Source organism: Temnothorax longispinosus, chromosome 9 (genome assembly GCF_030848805.1).
Source record: "Temnothorax longispinosus isolate EJ_2023e chromosome 9, Tlon_JGU_v1, whole genome shotgun sequence".
Lineage (NCBI taxonomy): Eukaryota > Metazoa > Arthropoda > Insecta > Hymenoptera > Formicidae > Temnothorax > Temnothorax longispinosus.
In genome coordinates, this window is record NC_092366.1 from 3,387,671 (window position 1) to 3,408,732 (window position 21,062).

At 35.2% G+C, this 21,062-nt stretch overlaps 1 protein-coding gene across 3 annotated transcripts in view; it reads right to left on the bottom strand.

Annotated features, from left to right (window-relative positions):
* Nucleotides 1–21,062, bottom strand: part of Trc (Serine/threonine-protein kinase tricornered) — a 126,708-nt gene that overhangs the window by 57,272 nt on the left and 48,374 nt on the right. Inside the window, exons 1-3 of one of the 3 annotated variants that reach the window (XM_071787343.1) lie at nucleotides 7,136–7,248; nucleotides 6,733–7,016; nucleotides 1,934–2,391 (exon numbers count right to left, since the gene is read on the bottom strand). The exons of the other annotated variants lie outside the window; for them this stretch is intronic. Coding sequence (XP_071643444.1) covers nucleotides 1,934–2,108 — 175 coding nt within the window. The 5' untranslated portion in view covers nucleotides 2,109–2,391; nucleotides 6,733–7,016; nucleotides 7,136–7,248. Of the gene's footprint in view, nucleotides 1–1,933; nucleotides 2,392–6,732; nucleotides 7,017–7,135; nucleotides 7,249–21,062 lie in introns of those variants that run through there. 3 annotated transcript variants of the gene reach the window in all.

Below are 21,062 nucleotides of genomic sequence, written 5' to 3' on the forward strand. Positions count from 1 at the left end.
CAAATAGATCCTGTTTAAGAGATCAGCCACTTCCTGCCTGAATATATCTAATAATAAATGAATATTATTGTGATATTAAACGTGATCTGCGAATGCGGTTTCGTAGGAAATACTACGCAAGTTTTCCCGTTGTTGAGGATACCTTCGGTCGCTTTCACTCGTTTTTCCACTTACTTTCTACAAACAGGTCGCCTCCTTTTTCTTTGCTCGAGGAAACAGGACCGACAAACGCGCTTTGGCGGTCGCTTTGTTCATGCAATAACTACTTGTCAACAACTATACTTTAAAGAAAGAGAGAGACCGAAAACGCACATCATCACTTTCCGCTTTGAAGTTTTCACAAAATGAAAAGCTTCTGCATTAGAGCTATGCGTTTAGTCCTAAATATAACTATGTAATTTTCTTAATTTTTATAAACTTTCCTCGAGAAAAAGATAGCGTTTGCTTGCTAGTAAATATATATAGCAGCTTACATACTGTACTTTGGTTTCAATGACTACTTCTATTTTGCGGCAATTTCTACTTTCAACGAGGCATTAAAAAGTAATGTTTCGTCGATTCGACATTCGTTAATCAAGTTGTGACAGCTTGATAAAATCAAGAGATAATACCTGGGCGACTAGACGATAAAATATTGCAAACGTGATCTGCAGATTAGATAAATAGAACTCAGAATTAAAGCACATTTGATGTTAAACATGAGATATACAGAATATAAATACGAGAGATAATTATGCGTTTATCGATAATATGAACTTCATCTCGGCTTATTTAATAGAATGAAAGTAATCATGTGATTTTTATTATCTCCAAGAAAATAAGTGTTTGAAGTTCAAACGGAACTTCGAATGAGAAATCAAACGACACGCTAGATCCACGCGCCAACAGCGTGCGTTTCCGCGCGAGCGAGAGAATAGCGATGCGAGCAAAAAAAATAGTTTCAGCGGATGGACGCGATCAATCCAAAACGGGGAGAGAAGGCTTTCGCACAACCCTCCTCGTACCTCAGTGGAACTTTAACACAAGCTCGAGTAAAGTCGATCGACGTGTATCCATTCGCCTATCTCGTTCGCTTCGCTTAAACGTTCGCGCGGCTATCTAAATCTCCCTAATTATTTGTAACGATTGTGATGATCGTGTCGGAGTGTCGGGCGGATGATCGTCTCCCGTCGTGTTAAAACGAGTTCTCGTGCAAGATCTCCAATTATCGAGATTAAGAACAACGATCGCGCGGAGGCCTCGAAACAGATATGAGGCCTCCTCATATAAAATATACGCATCGCGGACGGATAAGAAGATCTCCGTCTGTATTCGAGACGACGCGTCGCTCACTCCACGCTGTGTACGTACACAAAATTAAACTATGTTCTCCAATCTCCGATTCTTTATTTTTACCGATCCTCCCGCGAATCCTCTCGCGCAACACCCGCGCCGCGTTCAAGTCTGAGCGGACCCCGGCTTCTCAGGCGATCTCGTTGAGATCGATCCTGAGCAAATAGATTACCAGAATGATTGCGATTAAGTACAAATTATAATTTGTTCAAAACACCTACATACATATATAGTATATGTAATATAAAATTGCTAGACAGCATAGTACAAAGCAATTGAAACAAAGTATAAAATAAAATATTTTACAAAAAGTTTTAAAAAATATGTTTCTCGTTATCCATTGTGAAATTATAATTCCAAATAAACCAAACAATAAAAAAATAAGTATAGACGTCGAATAATACATGTGAGAAAATCTAATAAAATGTATATTAGACAATTAAAAATTTACAATAGAAAACTAATTAATTAAATTTACTGAAAAATTCAAGCTATAAATGAAATCGAGGCTCCTATTGTACATACATAGCATTATTTCTTTCCAAGGATAAGATATCCACAATCAAAATTCAGGTATTGTCCGATAGCGTTATTTACTGACCTGAGAGGTAGGATTTGGCGCAAATGATGTAGCCACACATCCGTCCTATCTTTGTCCACACAGTCTTAAAAATCTCGGAGTTGTACATCGGTAAACAATGATAATCGCCTCTTTCTCTTATCTCTTCCTCGATTGTCCCACCTCGGCATTCGCGCGTTTGTACGTCGCGAGACATGTATTTTGCCGTTTGCTGTTGCACGAATGTCGTTGAACCCGTTCGTGGATTCACGCGGCGAAATGTCACACCGATCCGTCGCAATTTCCAAGATCTCGGCTCCAAATCACGCGCGAGATTATGCAATCGTATGTTCGTGTGGACAAGGTGCGCCCATGATTCTTGTAAGACGTTATTCACGTATCGAATGTCGATATCAACCAATGAATCACTCAATTACGATTTATCACTCGATTATTAGCCGTACAAACGACATAATGTGCGATGATTATAGTCGTTATACCTATTATAATGATATCTATGTCATGCTATCGATCTTCGAGTACTTTTAGAATGTAATAAAAAATTGAAATATTTGCTCAAGAATTAGTTAGTAAGCAATAGTTAATAGTAAGTAATAAGTTAAAGTATTTAAAGATTTATGTAATAGTAAATGCTTCTCGTATACTGAAAATCATTTTAAATTCTGTATTGACCGGAAATATAAGTAGATATGTAAATAAAGATTCGGCAGTTGCACGCAGTTCGCACGTTCGCAAAACAAGAAAATATGTATTACTTTATTTATTAATTTTTTATCAATTATATAATACTGCTTTTCACTTTTTGTTTCCTGGACACTATTATACTATTATATATATACTTGTCGCGATCCTTTCTTGAACTTTCAAGTCTATTCTGCTTACTACTGTAATTCATGAGCTGTTTTGCGGCGAACTCTCACTATTTATTCATAATTTTTATTATTAAAGGTAATTCTCAAAGTGAAACTCTAAAGTATATATCACGTTTTAAAGAGACTCGGCCAATAATAAACGAGCTAGAGCGAGCAGTCAAAACGCAATCGGCACGATAAGTAATTAATTGTAATCGTTGACTCGTCATTAAATCGTGCTGTATCGTGACACGATCCTAATGGTCGTATATTATGTCACGGAAAGCGCATTTTGTGTTCTGTCATTTATAGTGACGTTCGTACACGCGGTCCGTCCCTCTTTAACCAGCTGAGAAAACACGAAATTACGCGTACACCCACGTAATTTTCTCGTCCGACGAGCTCGCGGTGATTATTGTGCTTTTACACTACCGTGCAAAACCATATTTCAAACTGTTTAAACTGAGCGACCACCTGTCAGATAAACCCATAATTCTAGAAACTTCATATGTACATAGCGTTTCGTATAAGGCTTTCGAGCGACAAATATAAAGTTGCTTGTCTTTCTTGCGAAGAATTTAAATCAGTTTCAAGGAAGTTGGAAAAAAAACTTTCGACAAATTAAACATTAGACATGTATATACAAGTTGATAATAACAATTGTTCTTGAATTACATCGAATCTTACGCGCTATCGCGCTAGATTCTTGAATTTATGAGTTTTATGGCAAGGTTGAAGTTTATAATTGCAAACATTTCCGAACAATGATAACGTCACCGATTTTTCATGAACAATTATAAGCTTATTTGGGTACTAAATCATCTAAATGTGTAGTGTACAATCTAAATATTTAGTAAAGTAAATTATAACAAGTCGAACGATATACAAAGAAAGAATAATAATTCATTCGATTATCTTTTGAATGACAGAAGATGTACTGCGGCTGAAAATTTATGCAAGCATTGACGAACTTAACTATACGTGTAATCGCAGCATGCGCCGAGTGCCGCTTATCAAGCTTAAGGAATGCGCATTCGTTTGTCAATGTAATGACGATATGAACTAATAAATAGATATTTTCTATGATAGAAAATGAATTTTTCACGCGTGACCATCCACGAAAATATATTTCTATATAATTTAATAATTCTTGTTCCATTATTTTATCGCAAACAGCAACTTCACTTTTAAACGAGTAAAACTGTGACTCGGACAGATATATTTAGCGCAACCGGAAATTATTTATCGCAAAGTTATAAACATTGTGCTTATGACCAAGCAATCAATTGAATTCGATTATCGAAGCGCGATGATACCACATTATGAAACAATGCCAGAGTAACGATTTAATTCAATACCTAGAAAAATTTGTATTTGTATCTGTATTGTAAATTTAATGCTAACTGGTCCGTTTCTACCAAAAATTTATTTAATACTAGATAAAAAAAACATGCAGTAATGCACTATAAGATTTAGATCTGTACCTAATAAAATTGTGAAATAAAAATAATTTGCTAAGTATGTATTACAAACTCGCTGTAGTGTCCGACTGGTTTGCATTTATACAAAAATCAAGTCGACAATTTCTGACGTTAAGTGAAGGCAAAAAATCAGTCCAAAACATTTGGAAATTCTTATCGAATACATTTTGGTTTGTATACTTCAAAATTAAATATTAAAAGTGCATTTTTGTGACTAAAAAATCTTTCACAATTTCAGTTTTGCTACAGAAATAAGATTTAACCGAGTTTCGGAGTCAAAAATGCATTTCTATTATTCTTTTTGACCACTAAATAATTGATTTATTACAAAATAATACATGTGATGCAGCTTCAAGTCTCAAAAAGAACATTATGTTAAGTTTATCTATTCAGGTGATGGTTTATAGATTTCAGATATTTATATATTCAAATGTATGATTTATTCTTTCACTTCATTTACTAGCGAAGAAAAATGTGCAAGAATGAAAAGAAAAGTGATACGTATATACGGATATGCGGATACGTATAACGTTTTGCGATAAATAAACACCGGCGATAACAGAAACGATTAATGTTTTGCTGCTCGTCCATAAGCATGGCGAGTATAAAAAGCGATGTTACTGCCTTTATCTCGAAAAGAATATTCTTTTCTATCTGACGTTATCGAACGCCATACGCTTGTATTTCTTTTGACGTAATAGGAAACGTTAATCTGATTCCAAAGAAGCTTACGCGATCATTGGTTACTATCAATAATATAATTTTTCTTATTTCGTTAATAAAAATCCTAACATTTTTAATCCTTTCATCTCAATTTTCCTTATTTTGCCTAAAATACGTGTTTATCCTTTTTGCATTTTTTGTTAGTATGGAAAATTTTTTTCCTTGCAAAAGAATGTAAAATTACGAGGTTTTAAATATGAATTAACATAACTTGTTATATTTAACAGTTAGTTTAAAAATTTAAACTAGATATGATAATTACATGAATCCTTATCACACTTTAGTTTCAACTTTCGCGAATAGTTTTACGTCTAATTATTTATATCATAATATTAGACTTGCTTATTCAAATTTAAATTATTTACTTAATGTAAATATAATTTATCTAAATATAAAAATATTCTTACGAGCTGCTAGAAAAATCTTAACATGGCAATAATATTTAGCAGTAAGATTCTCAGTTAGAATTATAAGTAAAATTATCGAATGAATTTCTTCTTTATATGAGATTTGTCCTTTATATTTCTTCTCAACTAGACTAGAATTAGAACGCAAATTAGAACCAGATTTTACCTAATTTCCAAATCATTATAAACAGCAGACATTTAAATGTCACAGTGTTTCAGATGTCAAGATCGTTGCAAAATCAATAGCAAAAAATGTAAAGTAGATTCCAATTTAAGCAACTCCTGTTATATCATTCAACATTGCATAATATTGTTGTCATCAATATCTCGTCTTTCTTTTTTTATCCTGTGTAAATTTTAAATTATCGAGTGCTCGCAACTCGTCGCGTCGCGTAAAAGAGTCACGGTGCGATCTTGCTTCGCGTATACTTGGTGCGAGACACTACCGTGTCTCTTGATCGTTGTACGAAAAACATATCACCCGTGACTTACTGAAGAGAGAGTATAGGTACGTGTTACGTAATAATATTTCTAATACAAAATCGTTCGTTTTAATTTCTCTTTTCACATACCACTTTCGGTGTTAATGTATGATTAATAAATCGTAATATTATTGCGATGTGACATGCAAAAAGAGGAAATAGCAATATTATAATAGAAAGTAACGATTTCTCGGATACATTATTCAACCTTTTCAATATTGGTTTACATGACTAACGAAGCGCAATGTCAAGTGCACGATAATTTTCCGACATGTGTCAATAAAAAAATGCTTACACAATGATAACCGAGTATTCTCCAGTACCTTCAATATATCGTAATCTTTCAATATTAATGCAACGCGTCTGACATAAAATATGATATATATAATTCAGATGCATATACATATAATAAATCTTAATTATTCTAAAATATCACACAACTTGTATACAAAATCAATTCGAGCGAATGAACGTGAATAAATATGAATAAACAACTTGTTTCAACGAGCGCCATCACGGCAGCGTCGTTTGCATTTATCGAAGCTGTTTATTCGTGTTTGTTCGTGCTTTTACTTGCTTTGTTTGAATCCGACTTAAAATCCATTGTGACATATTATGCAATGTCAAATATTGCGTCGAATATGTCAAATAATGATATCAAACAGAAGGGTTGCTTAATTCGGCTGGATCTCATTGCCGAATATAAAAAATTAATTATCATATCGTCCGCGATTCGAACTTTACTCGCTCTAGCGTGAAAGGGTTAATAGGTGTACTCGGAAGAACGATACTAAAATAATCGATAGAATATCGGGGACATAGATATATAGGATTTCCTTTTCTTGACTCTTTAAATAATTCTCCGATTTTCGTCACCGAATAAAGCCCGCAGATCCTTAACACTTGGAATCAGCACAAGTTTCGCGCTGTTTTTCGAACCGCGGCACTGTTGCGCTCAAGTTGGAGTTACTTCAGTCTATAAGTCTATGTCACTTATTCTACCGGGATATTATTATCTCGAAGGCTGGAGAACTGTTCGAAGATTCTTCCCCTCGGAGGGACTTGGAACTTTCACGACGAATTTACGTCGCCAAGTTCATAAATCACTCATCCTTGGACTCGCGCTAAGAAACTTAGTATTTGAAGTCGCGATTCTTCTTCTGTGAAGCAATATAAATTTTGGTTCAATTCAATTCCCATGGCCACAGAGACGGGAAAGTGCACTTTATGCCAACTATTCGCCACTCAATCGTAGTATATATATGAGCGTAGATATTACTTTCGCCTATCTATATCGCGCAGAAGCCTAAGCTCCAGATTACACCGGTAATCGAGGCTCGATATTAATCGGCGCGATTTGTGCGTGCGTATCACGAGCTAAGTTACGAACCGGTTGCGCGTACTCGAGCTGACTGACTGACTAACTGACTGACTGAGAAGTTAACACTAGTGAGTGCGAGCGGAGCGTGTGGTAGGATCGGGGGACGACTTCTATGCCCACGCATGACTTCGTCTGTACGAGTAGAAAAATGGACGTAAGTATGCTGTCGTGTGTGTGTGCTCACAGGTGCGCCGCGCACACGCATGTGCGTGAACGCGTACGAGTGTGCCAGCGTTCATGATTTCACATGTGGAAGCACATGATTTGCGCATATTTAAGACACATTAATTCATAAGAACGGAAGTGTCACACTAACACAAATCGGCTCTCTCCGCGAAAAGTGCCATAAGTATGACGAATCGCGAAATGTATTATCGTTAATTTAATTCAATTTTAATTTTATTTAATATAAACAATTTAATCTTATTGAATATAACTTACACTTTTTCTACACACCGGGAGATTATATTATTAGTCAGAACAATAAAAAAAGATTTGTATATAGATAATAAATAAAAGCAGGATGATCAGATTCTATCTTTCATCTTTTTATCGTATAATGTTGAAGTAAAGTGTATCAGTCTTGTGAAATATGTCTCTCTTTCTTGAGAAATTTGCGTTATCTTTCTTTTCCTAAAAATTTACATATTTTTGCACTTCGATGAGAAGATCGATAACTCACGTTCCGAATATTCTGAGCTCTGAGACTTCTATTTTACATCACGATTGCCGATACCGACAACGATGCACTCGCGCTGATAATTACGATATCATTGTTTTCGAATACTCTTAATCTTCCACGTGACGGATATTGTAGATCGGGCAACAAGGTCGGTGGAAGATTTCGAGATTACCGAGATATCCTACCTCGCTTTTCCTGGCACGGTACCAACCGCGCGGTCGAATCGTTAACCGGAAGCCGGAGTGCCGGAATGAGTACCATCAAGACAAAATTTGTGCTACATGCGACGGAGCTGGAGGCCCGCTCGGATGAACTCGCGCTCGCTTAACTTTTCCCTCGGACAACGAGCGGGTCGTTTTTCTACCGCACAACCTAAATTGCTATTCTTGCTGAAATGCATTAAAGTAAATGTACGAACAGCATCTAAAAGTTGTATTTTAGTAAAACCGCTAACCGAAAATACAGCCATTCTGCAACGTTTGAATAATAAACGACAATTTCCATCAAAAGCAGTAATTAATGCTGGATATACTCGGAATGTCTAAACTGTTTTTATGATGTATTTATTGCGCGAGTTGCTCCAAATAATGTATGTTCTTAAATGACAGAAATAATTATCTAACTAAATTTAATATCACCGTTAAAACGAGTTAACGGACTGTACGCGTCATCTCGACGGATCATGATGTTCGATGGGACACTTCCTACCAGCGTGCCGTTACGTGCTGACGACGGTCGAGGGCAAAAAAATAAACAATTATTAATTCGCAACCGCGTGGCAAAGGGGCGAACCAACGATGTGGCTGACAATGAGTTCAGTTCGCTTGGCCCCAATCGACGGTCGCGGTGACGCCATCGATATAAAGTTGCACGCGTGTGTTGACTAACTGTACTTCGCATGAAAGTAGGGGCGGTACACATACACGTAAGCAGGGTGTCCCAGAACCATCGCCAGACGCCAATCCTCTTAACTACTGAGGATAACAAGAAAATGATGGAGTAAATAGTCATCAAATTATAACCAATCGGAGACGGTACGACTATAGACAAATTAATGATTTTAGAAAAATTAAGCTTCAGCTTAATTTTAAAGCAGACAGTTTGTCCCGAAATAAATCTTAATTTTATTATAGAATTTGAATACGCCAAATTATGTTGCTAAGAGACAGTCTAAAATAGTAAATTAAAGAATGGCGGGTAGTAATGGATTACGCGAGCTCAAATCAAGTCTTTCAGTAGATCTATTTCGAGTTTCTGTGATTTCAAGTTCAGGAACAAAAATACACTTAAAATAAACTTCAATATTGCCACGAATAAGAGATACTGATCAATTTCAACTAATATTTCCAGACTTTACTACAAATATTCGTATTTTTGTTAAAAGTTAATAAACTAAAGTAAAAATTATTAAGACAAAATTGTGAACAAAAGGATATTACGTTGTTCGAAAAATTTATTTACGTAGAAAGTGGCACAATTTCATATTTTATTTGTACATGTTTAATACGCATGCATGATATTGTATATAAATTGGACACATTAGCACGCATGAAGAATGCTTGTATCACACTTGAGCTTGGATGTATGCATGCCTATAAACGGCAAAAAGAGTGGTCAGCTCTCGTACGTGCTCCGACATACTATATGTAATACAGAAGAGACGACTATACGACCGATGACACAAATAAATGTCGATTATTCTCGTTATCTTCCGACCGCGCGGTGCCCGAGACAATACGACGAGACGCCAGTTTCTTCCAGCCGCGCGACGACGCGTCGAGTGAAAAGCCTTCGAGATAATTGAAAATCTCAATCATAGCACTCTTGACACTATTATTTAAATTATTGTGGAATATGTAGGTGCATATATGCAGCACCATTAGATATACGGTGCGTAAATGGAAAAGTAAAATAACTGCAGAGTATTTCTATTACATATATATATCTATAAAATTTATGTATAAAACTATAAAATCTTTCAATTCCGCTCTTTACAGCACCATAAAACAATAAGTACTACGATAAAACAATTTTATTTCATACTGGTCCATTTCGGCGAAATTAGTTTCGACAATAAAAATTCAAGTTTTAAAAATAAAAATTATAGTTCCGAATATTTAACAGTTTTTCCGATACAAATCAATATTATACAATATTTCAAAATCCTCTTTTTAATTTTGTATAACGGAAAAATCATAAAACATTTGTGTTAGATACTTCTTTTTATATTTCTAATTGTATCGTAATACAATGTTTTAATGTTATTAAGAGATGTGCGCACCAAATGACATAAAAGGAAGCTTGAAAAATTAATACATATGACTATCTACGAGTGGCGTTTGTAAAATCCAAATATTATGTAATTTCGTTTTAATGATCTTCTGTCCCTCTTTGCGAGACTTATCACGAGTGAACTGTATAATGTAGACCGGCGAGGAGAATTGAGTTAACTCTGCGCTTAGCGGTAAGTGACTCGTTGCACTTGCAGCTTTGTGACTAATAAACTTATAAATAGCCATCGTGAAATGGAAAGTAGTTGCGCCGTTAACATATTTCTTCGGACCCCGTTTAATGTTACAAATATCGCGATTCATCAAAATGAGGTCTGAAACTAATCACGTTAACACCTCTTTTATTAAGCTGCTATCAATAATATTGTGGTGTAAAAATAATTTCTCATCAACAATTCATTTATCACTCTCGCATATACCATATACGATACAAAATTTCGCTGTGGATCAGAATATAAAGGAAAACCTTGTTTCGAAGTATCTTTATCGTTTGGCTCGGCGAGAGATAATTAATGTTACAAGAGTAGATAATAATTAGAAGACTTAGTGCGCCACGTCAGCAGCATCTGATCACAGTTAGTCCGGCAAAATTGGAGCAGCTAATCGGTAACCTAACTCCCGGAGGCAGGCACCCACGCGATATCCTTGCACGACGTGGAAACGAGGCGTCTCCGACACACGTCAGGCGTCACGACGGCGGCGAAACAATATCCGCGCTCTCAATGGCAACCCATGCTTGTCCGGTACGGTATAACACGGTCGCACGTCGTTCAGGGTCTGTCTCACGCCTAAGCAAACTAGATGCCACGCATCTAGAACTCGTACTTTTTAGCTACTTTTTAGAGTCTACGGGTACCTAATGGAACGCAGAGGGATAAAAAAAACTCTGAACACAACGATCGAGTCAGCTAACACTTTTATGGTTTTTATGATTCACGATTTTTATAATCACTATATGTTAATTTTTTGCTTAAGTACGTTCAACAATCTAACAAACATTTCTTAATATCTGTAATGTCAATTTTTTTCTATTAAAACAGAATATGCTCCATAATGCACAAAGCACTTTATAGATTATCGACTAGCCCCGCGTAATAATAGCAAAAGGAAAAATCATTCTTTAAATTATAAAATTTTCTCTCTTTTTTTTAAATTCTATTTCATTATTCTTTTCAAATCCTTATCAGAATTGTTTGATTTTCAACGTTTTAAATTAAAAGAAAAAAAATTGCAGTGTGTGCAATAATAAAGCTGATGAAGAAAGCCAACCAAAGAAGAGAAAAATACCTAAAATGAAAATATTCGGCGGTTTAAAAAAAATTCGCGCAAGCCTCACGGGTATTTAAAGCGGGTGAAAGAGAAAGGTGTGTGTCAGACATGTGTTGTTCCATCTGTGCCGAGAGCGATGCATAAAAAAATACAAAGCCTGTGGCCGAAGGGTAAACGTGATGCGATCGATGGAATGAACAGCGTTGCAACTGAAATTACACATTGCGGAAAAACGCATTGCTCCGATCAAATCTGGCGGGGAAATAAACTGTTGCTTCTTTGAAACGATAAGATAAACCGTTCGCGTTATCTGCGAAATCGAATATGCAAAAGCACGTGGAAGAAAATAGCTGTATTCTACGTAAATGCTATCACCGAGATACAAAATGCTACGTAAAAACAAACGCATAACTTTCTCCGAGTCGTAAAAATATATCTGTCTTCGTTATAAGTGTTTGACTACCACTCCATAATTTACATACGTAAAAATAGATAACCTACTCTTTTCTAAAAAGGATTGGTTTTTTGGTTATTAAATCAATTTTTGCAAAATAAAATCCTGCAATTTTTGCAAAATATTCTAATATAATCTAGTTCATGGACAGCATGAGAAAATATTGTTTTTTGATCCAACTTTTACAGAAATTCGTGAGAATTAACAAAAATATCGAATTTCAATAAAATGTTCGATAAAAAGAAGTTTATAATAATTTAATATAATCTACTGTTTCTTTTTCCACAATTTAATATGAATCACTGGTAGTTATAGGTCATAGATATACGTAATGTTCCTGTCTTTCCACAAGCACATTATGTAACAAATTTGACGCTTGCAACATTTTTTCAAAGGCTGTATTCATTTTACAAAATAATTCTCACGTTAAAGATTCACGCTAGGAGAAACTTTCACCAGCACTTAGCCATAATCCCACTAAATTCATACTCGCGTGTTCCCATGTGCAGTATAGTCAAGTACCTTGTATCAAGTAGCCTAACTATCGAGAATTAGAAATGATCGATGGATGCCTGTAATACATAATATTACTCTCTCTCTCTCTCTCTCTCTCTCTCTCTCTCTCTCTCTCTCTCTCTCTCTCTCTCTCTCTCTCCCCCCCTCATCTTCCTTCTACCATCCTCAGTTGTACCTATCTATTGATCTTAACTTACACTGTGGGAAAATTCTCAAAATACAGTAATTGCTCCAGGTAAAGCAAACATTCCCGATACCTTGGAACATTTCGCTCTTCTCTCTTTCTTTTTCAAAGAAAGCTCAACTCGTGCTTGTGTGTTGGTAAAAAGATAAAAATAACAATATATATTTCAAATAATACGACAGGAAGATTTAACAAAAATATCTGATAATTTTTCAAAAAATATACCAATTGTAATTTAAGATGAGATTACATTGGCATATTTATATTTATTTTAATACATATATTAATTATATTTTAAATTTGAACTAGAAAATATATCGTTTCTGTAAATACTACTCATTGTTTATTTAGAAAGTAAAAGAATTACTATCAATTCACATATAAGAGACTTCTTTGTGATATCTTTTTTTTCATGCTTATCATTACGAAGGCATGAAGATATGTGCATGTCGTTTGTCCTAGATTTCTCGTTTCTTATAACATCTATGGATTCTTTAAAAGCAATTGAGTAGCTTATGTGGCATTAATTGTTCCGTATTGAACCATACCAAATCGTTATTATGCATATATCGTTTTTATCGTTTGCGCCAGTAAAAGTTACGAGGAAGTTTCATGCCTCACTATATTAAATTCATGGCGCAATTACGTTTTTTTGTAAATTGTAGCGCGATAACAAGGACGGATTAGAAGCCGGCGCCGATATATAACCGCGAAGAGCGTAGCCGCGCGAGATTAACCGCTGCACTTAAGAAGCCTAAGAACGAACCCATTACATAGGAAGGTGCTAAATGTGGTTCCGCGAAGTGGTTCTGGCCACGCACTCGCATCTCCGCGATACCCGGAGAGGTTTATGACGCAAGCGGCATTGCCGCCCACAATGACGAATGTACGGCTGCGGCGCATTTATCCCTCTCGAAAGTCGACGAACCCCGCGGCGTTCTCGAGGTCAGCCTCGAACTACAAAACTGACGAAAACCAAGTAATGACGGTGTAGGACGTGCAATTACGCTAAGTGCGATCGTTACGACCGCTACGAATGGTTCGGCGTCATTAATTATTCACCGAAACATCGCAATTTCGACGGGAGCTTCATGAGAAAGAAAACATCATAATAAAAAACATATCATGAATGAAATATATTAAATATTAACATTAAATAATAAGTGTTAATAATATATTAATCATTCCTTTATGGTTTAAAACAAAATTATTATTTTGCATTATTAGAATATCATTAGTTTATAGATATAATAATGATATTGTCATTTTTTCATTTTATATCTAGTAAACCATCTATTTCGAATACTTATATATCACAGAATTTATATGCTTTGCACCGTTAAAGAAATCACGCTTATTTTTCGTTGCGAAAGATTGCAAGTCGTAAACATATATTTTACCGTTGACGTTTCACGAATTGTACGCGACCATGTTAGTATATTATATCTCTTTAATTCTGTTGAAAATATGTAATATCTTGTAATTTTATAAATATTATATGTATTATAATTTATTTAAAAAATGTGTGTCAAATATCATTAAAATTTCAATAAACTTTATTCGTTTGTACATGAAAAGATAAACTACTTTCTTGGCTATTTTTTTTACTAAAGTGGCTAAATTAAATACGAATGTCCTCAAAAAATATATCTTAGAATTTCAGGCGCTAATGATGTCGTAAAATAAGGTGATTAATAGACGCGGACGAGAATACAAGTAAAAATAAATCGTTGATGACGTCTTTATCAGAGCAAATTACGACACGACGAAGAGAGATACGTTGTACTCCTCATTGAAGGCGTGTTTCCGATGGTATATATTTTCGAAAGTAGATAATAAAATCGTTAACGCACTTCGTTAACTACGTCCAAAGGATGAACGAATTTTATACGACTCAATAAAACGCCGTTATATCCGTAAAACAGAATTATCTGCTACACATGTCTCCCGACATTTCTTTCATCTAGGAATCTCTTATTCGATTTGAAGTATAATAATTTCTAATGTCCAATCTTGTTGGACATTAAAAATTTTTCAACGTGCAGTTTAGAAATGTTACTCTATCTCTAACACACCAAGCTCGTGAAAAAAAAAAAAATATACATATATATATATATATTAAAACTGAAGACCTTGAATAAGATGCAGGATAAGACTTTATTGTCAATTTTTACCTAAGAAGCTTATCTCACGACATTGAAACGGAGAATTAAATAAGAGGCTAACATATAGAAGATCTTGCGTGCATAAGTTGGACGGTCGATTTCGAAAGGCTTGAGAGCCTTTTATTGCGCGAAAACCATGCACTCACGGGCGCGCGAGGTAATAACAATAATCCCGTAACACACGTGCGCGAAATACGCTCGTGAAATAAGTATGATAGCGGGTCGAGATTGTCGACCCGATGACCCACTTTGACGGCCAGGACACGCACTACCATCCCGGTTAGCTGGTCCTGCGGAGTCAAGATTGGCGTTGTGCCGAATGACGACGACGCCGTTCCAAACGGCTTACGAGGAGACGGGAAATTTTGGCCTGTCTTTTTATTGCCCTAATAAACTCGATGTCATGAGTATTTGGACACGAAGCGTTTCCTTGACCGAGATAATGATATGACGCGAAAAGTTACACCGTGTTGATAGTATCTCAGAACTATCCTGCAACTATCACGCTTGCCTTTGGATTCATCCCATGACGATCCAACTGGTCGGTAATTTGGCAAGTTAAATATTTTACAAGACAATATTTTTAAAAATCTGTAAAAAACTTTCTGAAATCAAACAGGCGGTATACTGTTAGATACTATTATTTTATATCTTATTCTACTATTTTTAATTTACTTTAACGCAAACTTAATCGATCTATATGCCTTAATTGTAGAAATGCGCAATGCCCAAAAAATAATTAAAATTTTGTAATCAATAAAATTAAATTAAAGAAGAATAACTTATGTAAACAATAAATACAAAATTTTCCTCATAAAACTTTATCTATAGAAATAGAGTTCCTTAAAATTCATGCTAGGAACTAGGAACAAATTTTCTTGGTATAAAGTGAAATTTATGCTAAAGAGTGGTGATGTCAAATTTATCGAAAAATTCGTGATCGAAAATGAGTTTATATCCGAACAAAACTGGAATGATAATGGAAGTAACCAGTAACCTAGATTCGATAGACTGAAAAACATTATTTTCCGATTCCAAGAATTTCGACAAAAATACGTGATTTCGATATCGGATCAAGTATAGTTACAGTAGATGCAAGAATAACGCAGCGTAACCTCGATAAATAGATTTGCAAAAGTAGTTCACGGGTCAAGCAATTATATCTACTGTCAACTGAATTAAAATGGAATCAGGATAAGACAAATACAGTTATCGCAGTGCGTATTTTAATAGGAAATAGTTTGAATATTCTGTATTTAAAAATCATCCTACATTGTCGAAAATTGAATGCCAAAAATCAAATATATCTTTCTACGCTTTTAAAATAAAATTTACGATAATGTATGTTCGATGACCGAGTTGACTTAGAATAAGATCATCGAATGTCCCTGTTTCGTTATAGCTATAGCGCGAAAAATCGAAGCTGCGCGTTGCAGCGATAATATTCTATAAAAATGTATGTGTTGATACAGATTAATATCTGGTTAATGTGCAATATGTCTGTGAATAAAATACATATCCCGATAAAGGTCGACTTTATGGAAATTATGATGCGAGTTCTGCTTAAATTTAATACGGCTTCTATCAATATCTTTAACGTTAATTATTTTTCATAAGCGTAACGTAATAATTAATTTAATAACTGATCTTATAAAAAGCAAAACTAATATGTAAAGTGTACAGATTAAAATGCCTTCCATAATAGGTTAATCTTTAATTTCTTATATGCCTTCTTTAAGTTTCATCAGAATGATATAATTTTCGATTCATGATTCACTTGGGTCTTTAAAAATTCCATTTTTTTTACATTACTATTTTATTACTAGAATGGAAAATTCTTATATTCTTGTATTAATACTGAATTGCATGTACTACAACCTCAACATAGTTAAAATTACCGAAATATTGCCTCCATTGAAATTGACCGCCGACCTGATCCAAATATATGTATAGCTAAATATAGCAAATATACCTAATAGTTTTACTAATTTAATTGCAAATGACAGTACGATCAGTTTCATTACTCCCGAAACCGAGTAGGGATTCAACAAATCGGAGAGGACCAAACGGTGCAAAAGCGATGCTGAGAGTAATCTCGCGACGATTGATTGCGAGCAGACGAGAAGTATGGACCACCGTGCATTCAAGTTCCGTGCCGTAATGGAAAAGCGAATTGAAACGTACTCTCTCCATTATCGACATCCACGTATCCGTCCGGGTGAATTCGATATGACAGTTAGCAACGTCATCGTGATATCAAAATCGAATACACATGTGTATGACTATGGGCTCGGTAATCTTTCACCGAACGTCCGCCAATTCGATCGCGGGATAGGTCGACCGACCAATAATACCCATCGCGAAATATCGACAGAAAAAAAGACATACGGAATTTTTAAGAGTTTCAGCCGATTGCACCGCAGTTGCGCCATTTTCACCGTCGAACGCTATAGCAATCAGTTGATGGCTACATTTTAATGAAAAAGGATAAAGATCAAAGGAGAATCGAGATAGTAACGTGAAGCTGAAACTGTAATACCAATTAATCAATTTCATTTGTGGATAGAAAAACAGCGCAACATATCAAAACATTTGATTTTCAAAAACGATCCTATTTTAAAAAATATATTTTTTTAAAAGAGTATAAATAATTTAAAGAAAAACTGATAATAAAATTAATAAGAATGTAAGAAATGGTGTTTAGAGTGTAATATAGAAAAAATGAGCTTTCCATTTTCAAAGATAATCAAAGATAATCACTGTATCGTTATTCATTTCTTTAAAAAAAATTAGTTGTGCTAAGAAAATTGGAAAACATTTTTGGCTACAATATCTCGTATTATTTAGCTAAGTAATTTTATTATACAGGCAATCTTATTACAAATATGCCTTAAAGCCTGTATATGATTTTGAGCGCCTCATTTATGACCTGCATATTTCACGCGATTATTTAAGCGTCAGGTGAAATTACGTGCGACGCCGACATAAAATTATTATGATGCTCTAACCGATTCACAAGGATTTTAACGTGTAATTGCGGCAGCAAGTCGGAAGAGGGAAAGAGAAGCGATGACAGCGTTTCGGCTGGGTAAAAGAAATGTCCGTGTCTTACGTTATTATCGCGGTTACCGTTAATAACGTTACCGGTCTTATGGCGCTACGCCGCCTTCGTTATATCCCTGAACCTCGTTAAAAAGCACACGCCCAGAGAGTGATGACATTTGACGTCAAGCAACTTGCATCTCTTTAAAAAATTTATCGGACAGAAGCGAATATCATAAAATAGACAAGTCAAAATACTTTAATAACGTATCTCGGAGATTATATATATTGCGAATGTAAGCAGTAAAGAAATGATCCCTATCCCTTCAAAGTTTACTGTTAACGATTAAATCGAAAATATCTACGAGGCTGTCGCCGCGACACACTTCGTTAATCGTGAGAACTATCGCACGGATTAATTGCTGTTCACAAAGCGTTCGTAAGGAATGATCGTATTAGACGTCTCCGTTATAGTGCCTCACGTCGTGTCTCGAAGGGTAATGCGATAAGACACGGAAGACATCCGCGCCGGCTATAAGAGTCGCGCGAATAATTGAGCGGCGACCTTGTGTGTGTAACGCGGCGCGGTGCGACACAAAAAAACAAATATCAAGGCCGTGTGTCAACCGTCGAACATTTAAACGTGCTGTAACGTACGCCAAATACTATACATTCTTCGTATTTCCGATTATAATTATTAATACGCACACAGTCACGATATACCGCAGATCCGTTTTTTAACGCGCTGTGAAACAGACGTTGATCAAATATCTCTCGCATTTCAAATTAATTATTAATACACACAGTCGCAGTATATCATGGTTATCCGTATACTTTATGTTACTCGACACGACGATTGGCGCATCAATGCGCGCGCTTTCGGTCCAAAAAACGGGTAGAACTTAATGAGCGAAAGATTCAATTTAAAGCGCGATTGCGTCTAATATACACGTACAAATTTGAAAAATAAATAATAAATTTTAATTTTAATTTTTTGATCAAAATAGAAATAAACTTCATCTTCTTTAAAGTTAAACTCAACATTAATAATTCCTCTAAGTGTAGTAATTAATTACTCAAATTTTCATTAAAAGGAAAAATTAAATAATATTGTATATAAGTAAAACAGTTAAAGTTTGCTATTAGCAGTCAATATCAGCGGATTGTTACAGCATAATATATGTATCTTATGATATGTAATATCTGTGTCAAAAATTAAAAAAACGAAATCAGGGCACTCAATAGTATCCGAGAATGTGAAAATCAATAAAAGACAATACATTGACATACCTGTAATAGTATAATTATAGCATGCAAATTTTACGCTATATTGACTACAGCTCCTACAGCTATCAAATTTAATCAACTCTGATCGTCATAACTCGAAGAGCATCGCGACTTCGATATTAGAATTTTTAATTAATCTCTAAAATACAATATCGTTAAAGAATCGTCTGTAATAATTGCGGAATATCCTGTGCCAATTCCCCATATATGCCAATTCCAGTACGTACTGCAGTCAAATATGTCGATATTAGTTTGAAATTCAAGAGAAACTTCGCGGCAATGCTAACGCAATATCGAAACAGATATTGATGTACTTTCAACCAGTAGCTGTGCTGCATCGGCTGAAAAATTACAGCCGGATGTCAGTTCGCGAGGGCTATTGTCAGTATCCTGCGTGCTCGCGCATTTCACACGCGCGTGAATGCACGAGCACACGTATGCGTCGTGCGTGCGCGTCGCGTCGCGTTGCGCAAGTACGCACGCTCATTGCGCAACGTGGCGAACGAAATAAACGGGATGGGATAGCCCCGTTAACTCATAATCGTTTATCTTACTTGAAAACTAATAAAATCGGAAAACATATCGTTCGTTTTCATGGAAACCAATAATGACAATTATCTTTAAAAATAAAAATGAGCAAACGCGATCCTACCTAAATTATTTAATAGATTTACTCAAGATTCAAACTTCGGGTATTCTGCAATATTATATTTCATTTCTGGGCATTTCGTAATATTAAATTCCATTTTTATAACATTTACAATATATACATATATACATATATATATAGCCGGTTCACATAAAGTTAGGCAGCTTTCTCGCGAAGTGAAATATCGTAAATAATGAAATAGCGGTGCACTGTCGCAAGTAAAAAATAGCGCGTTATTTCGTCATGCATGTATTTTAAGTTTTAAAATTTTTAACAAAAGAGAGTTATGGGAATAATCTACCTCACCATAGAGGTGCGCTCCATATTTTCGCACGGTATCGAAGTGTCATTACTCGTCGCCAAGCGTCGTGCCGATTAAATCGCGTTACCCCGAGAGTATTACGCGAAATCAATACTCGAAGAGAGCACCTCGTTATTCTCGATTCCAGCATACGAGAATACCGTTTTTCAACGCGAGAGCGTATCACCTTGACCTAAAAAATTCCTGCCGCGGACGTGGACGTCCGCGTTTTAACGCCGGTCCGCGCGGTACTTTATTGCCGCTCACCTAATCCATAATTCCGTCACGCATCGAGCTTTGATACCGGTTTCATACTTTCTCGAACATATACGTGCCGTTGAGATGCCGAAATAGCAGCTGCGACTCGGAATAATAATTATTAACCGCACCGTGTACGCCGGTATTTCTTCCGCATCAGAGAATTAACTTACGGCACGTTGGATTAATATATCCTTCACTTTAATCAAGTCATTCAAATTGAAATGGATGACGGATATAAATAGCGATCGAAAATAAAGATACGAAAGAAAATTAATATATATTCGTAATGAAGCGAAGACATCATTTCATTCTTTATTTCTTTGAATCATTCTCAACTATAAATTATACAAATAATTAAATTTTGTAGTAGAGTTTATTATCTTATTGGTGTTTTCTAGTTATTAAACTGCTTTTTTATTTCCGATAATTAAAATGTAAAATACGACATCGCGATGTAGCATAAATTTAATACTTTTTGCGCAGAAATTGATATGTAAAAATAAAGATGTCATAAGTTAGCAAAAAATGTTAATTTCATTTCCTTATTCATTATTCAACAATTATCATAAATTATCATTTTCTTTAATCTTACTGTCTAATTGTCAATAGATATATAATATGCTGATACATTGTGTTTGCATTGAAGAGTTTTAGATGGCAATGTGAACAACTATAAGTATAGTTCGCGTTATAATAGTAGAAAATTATATTATATAAGACAGAA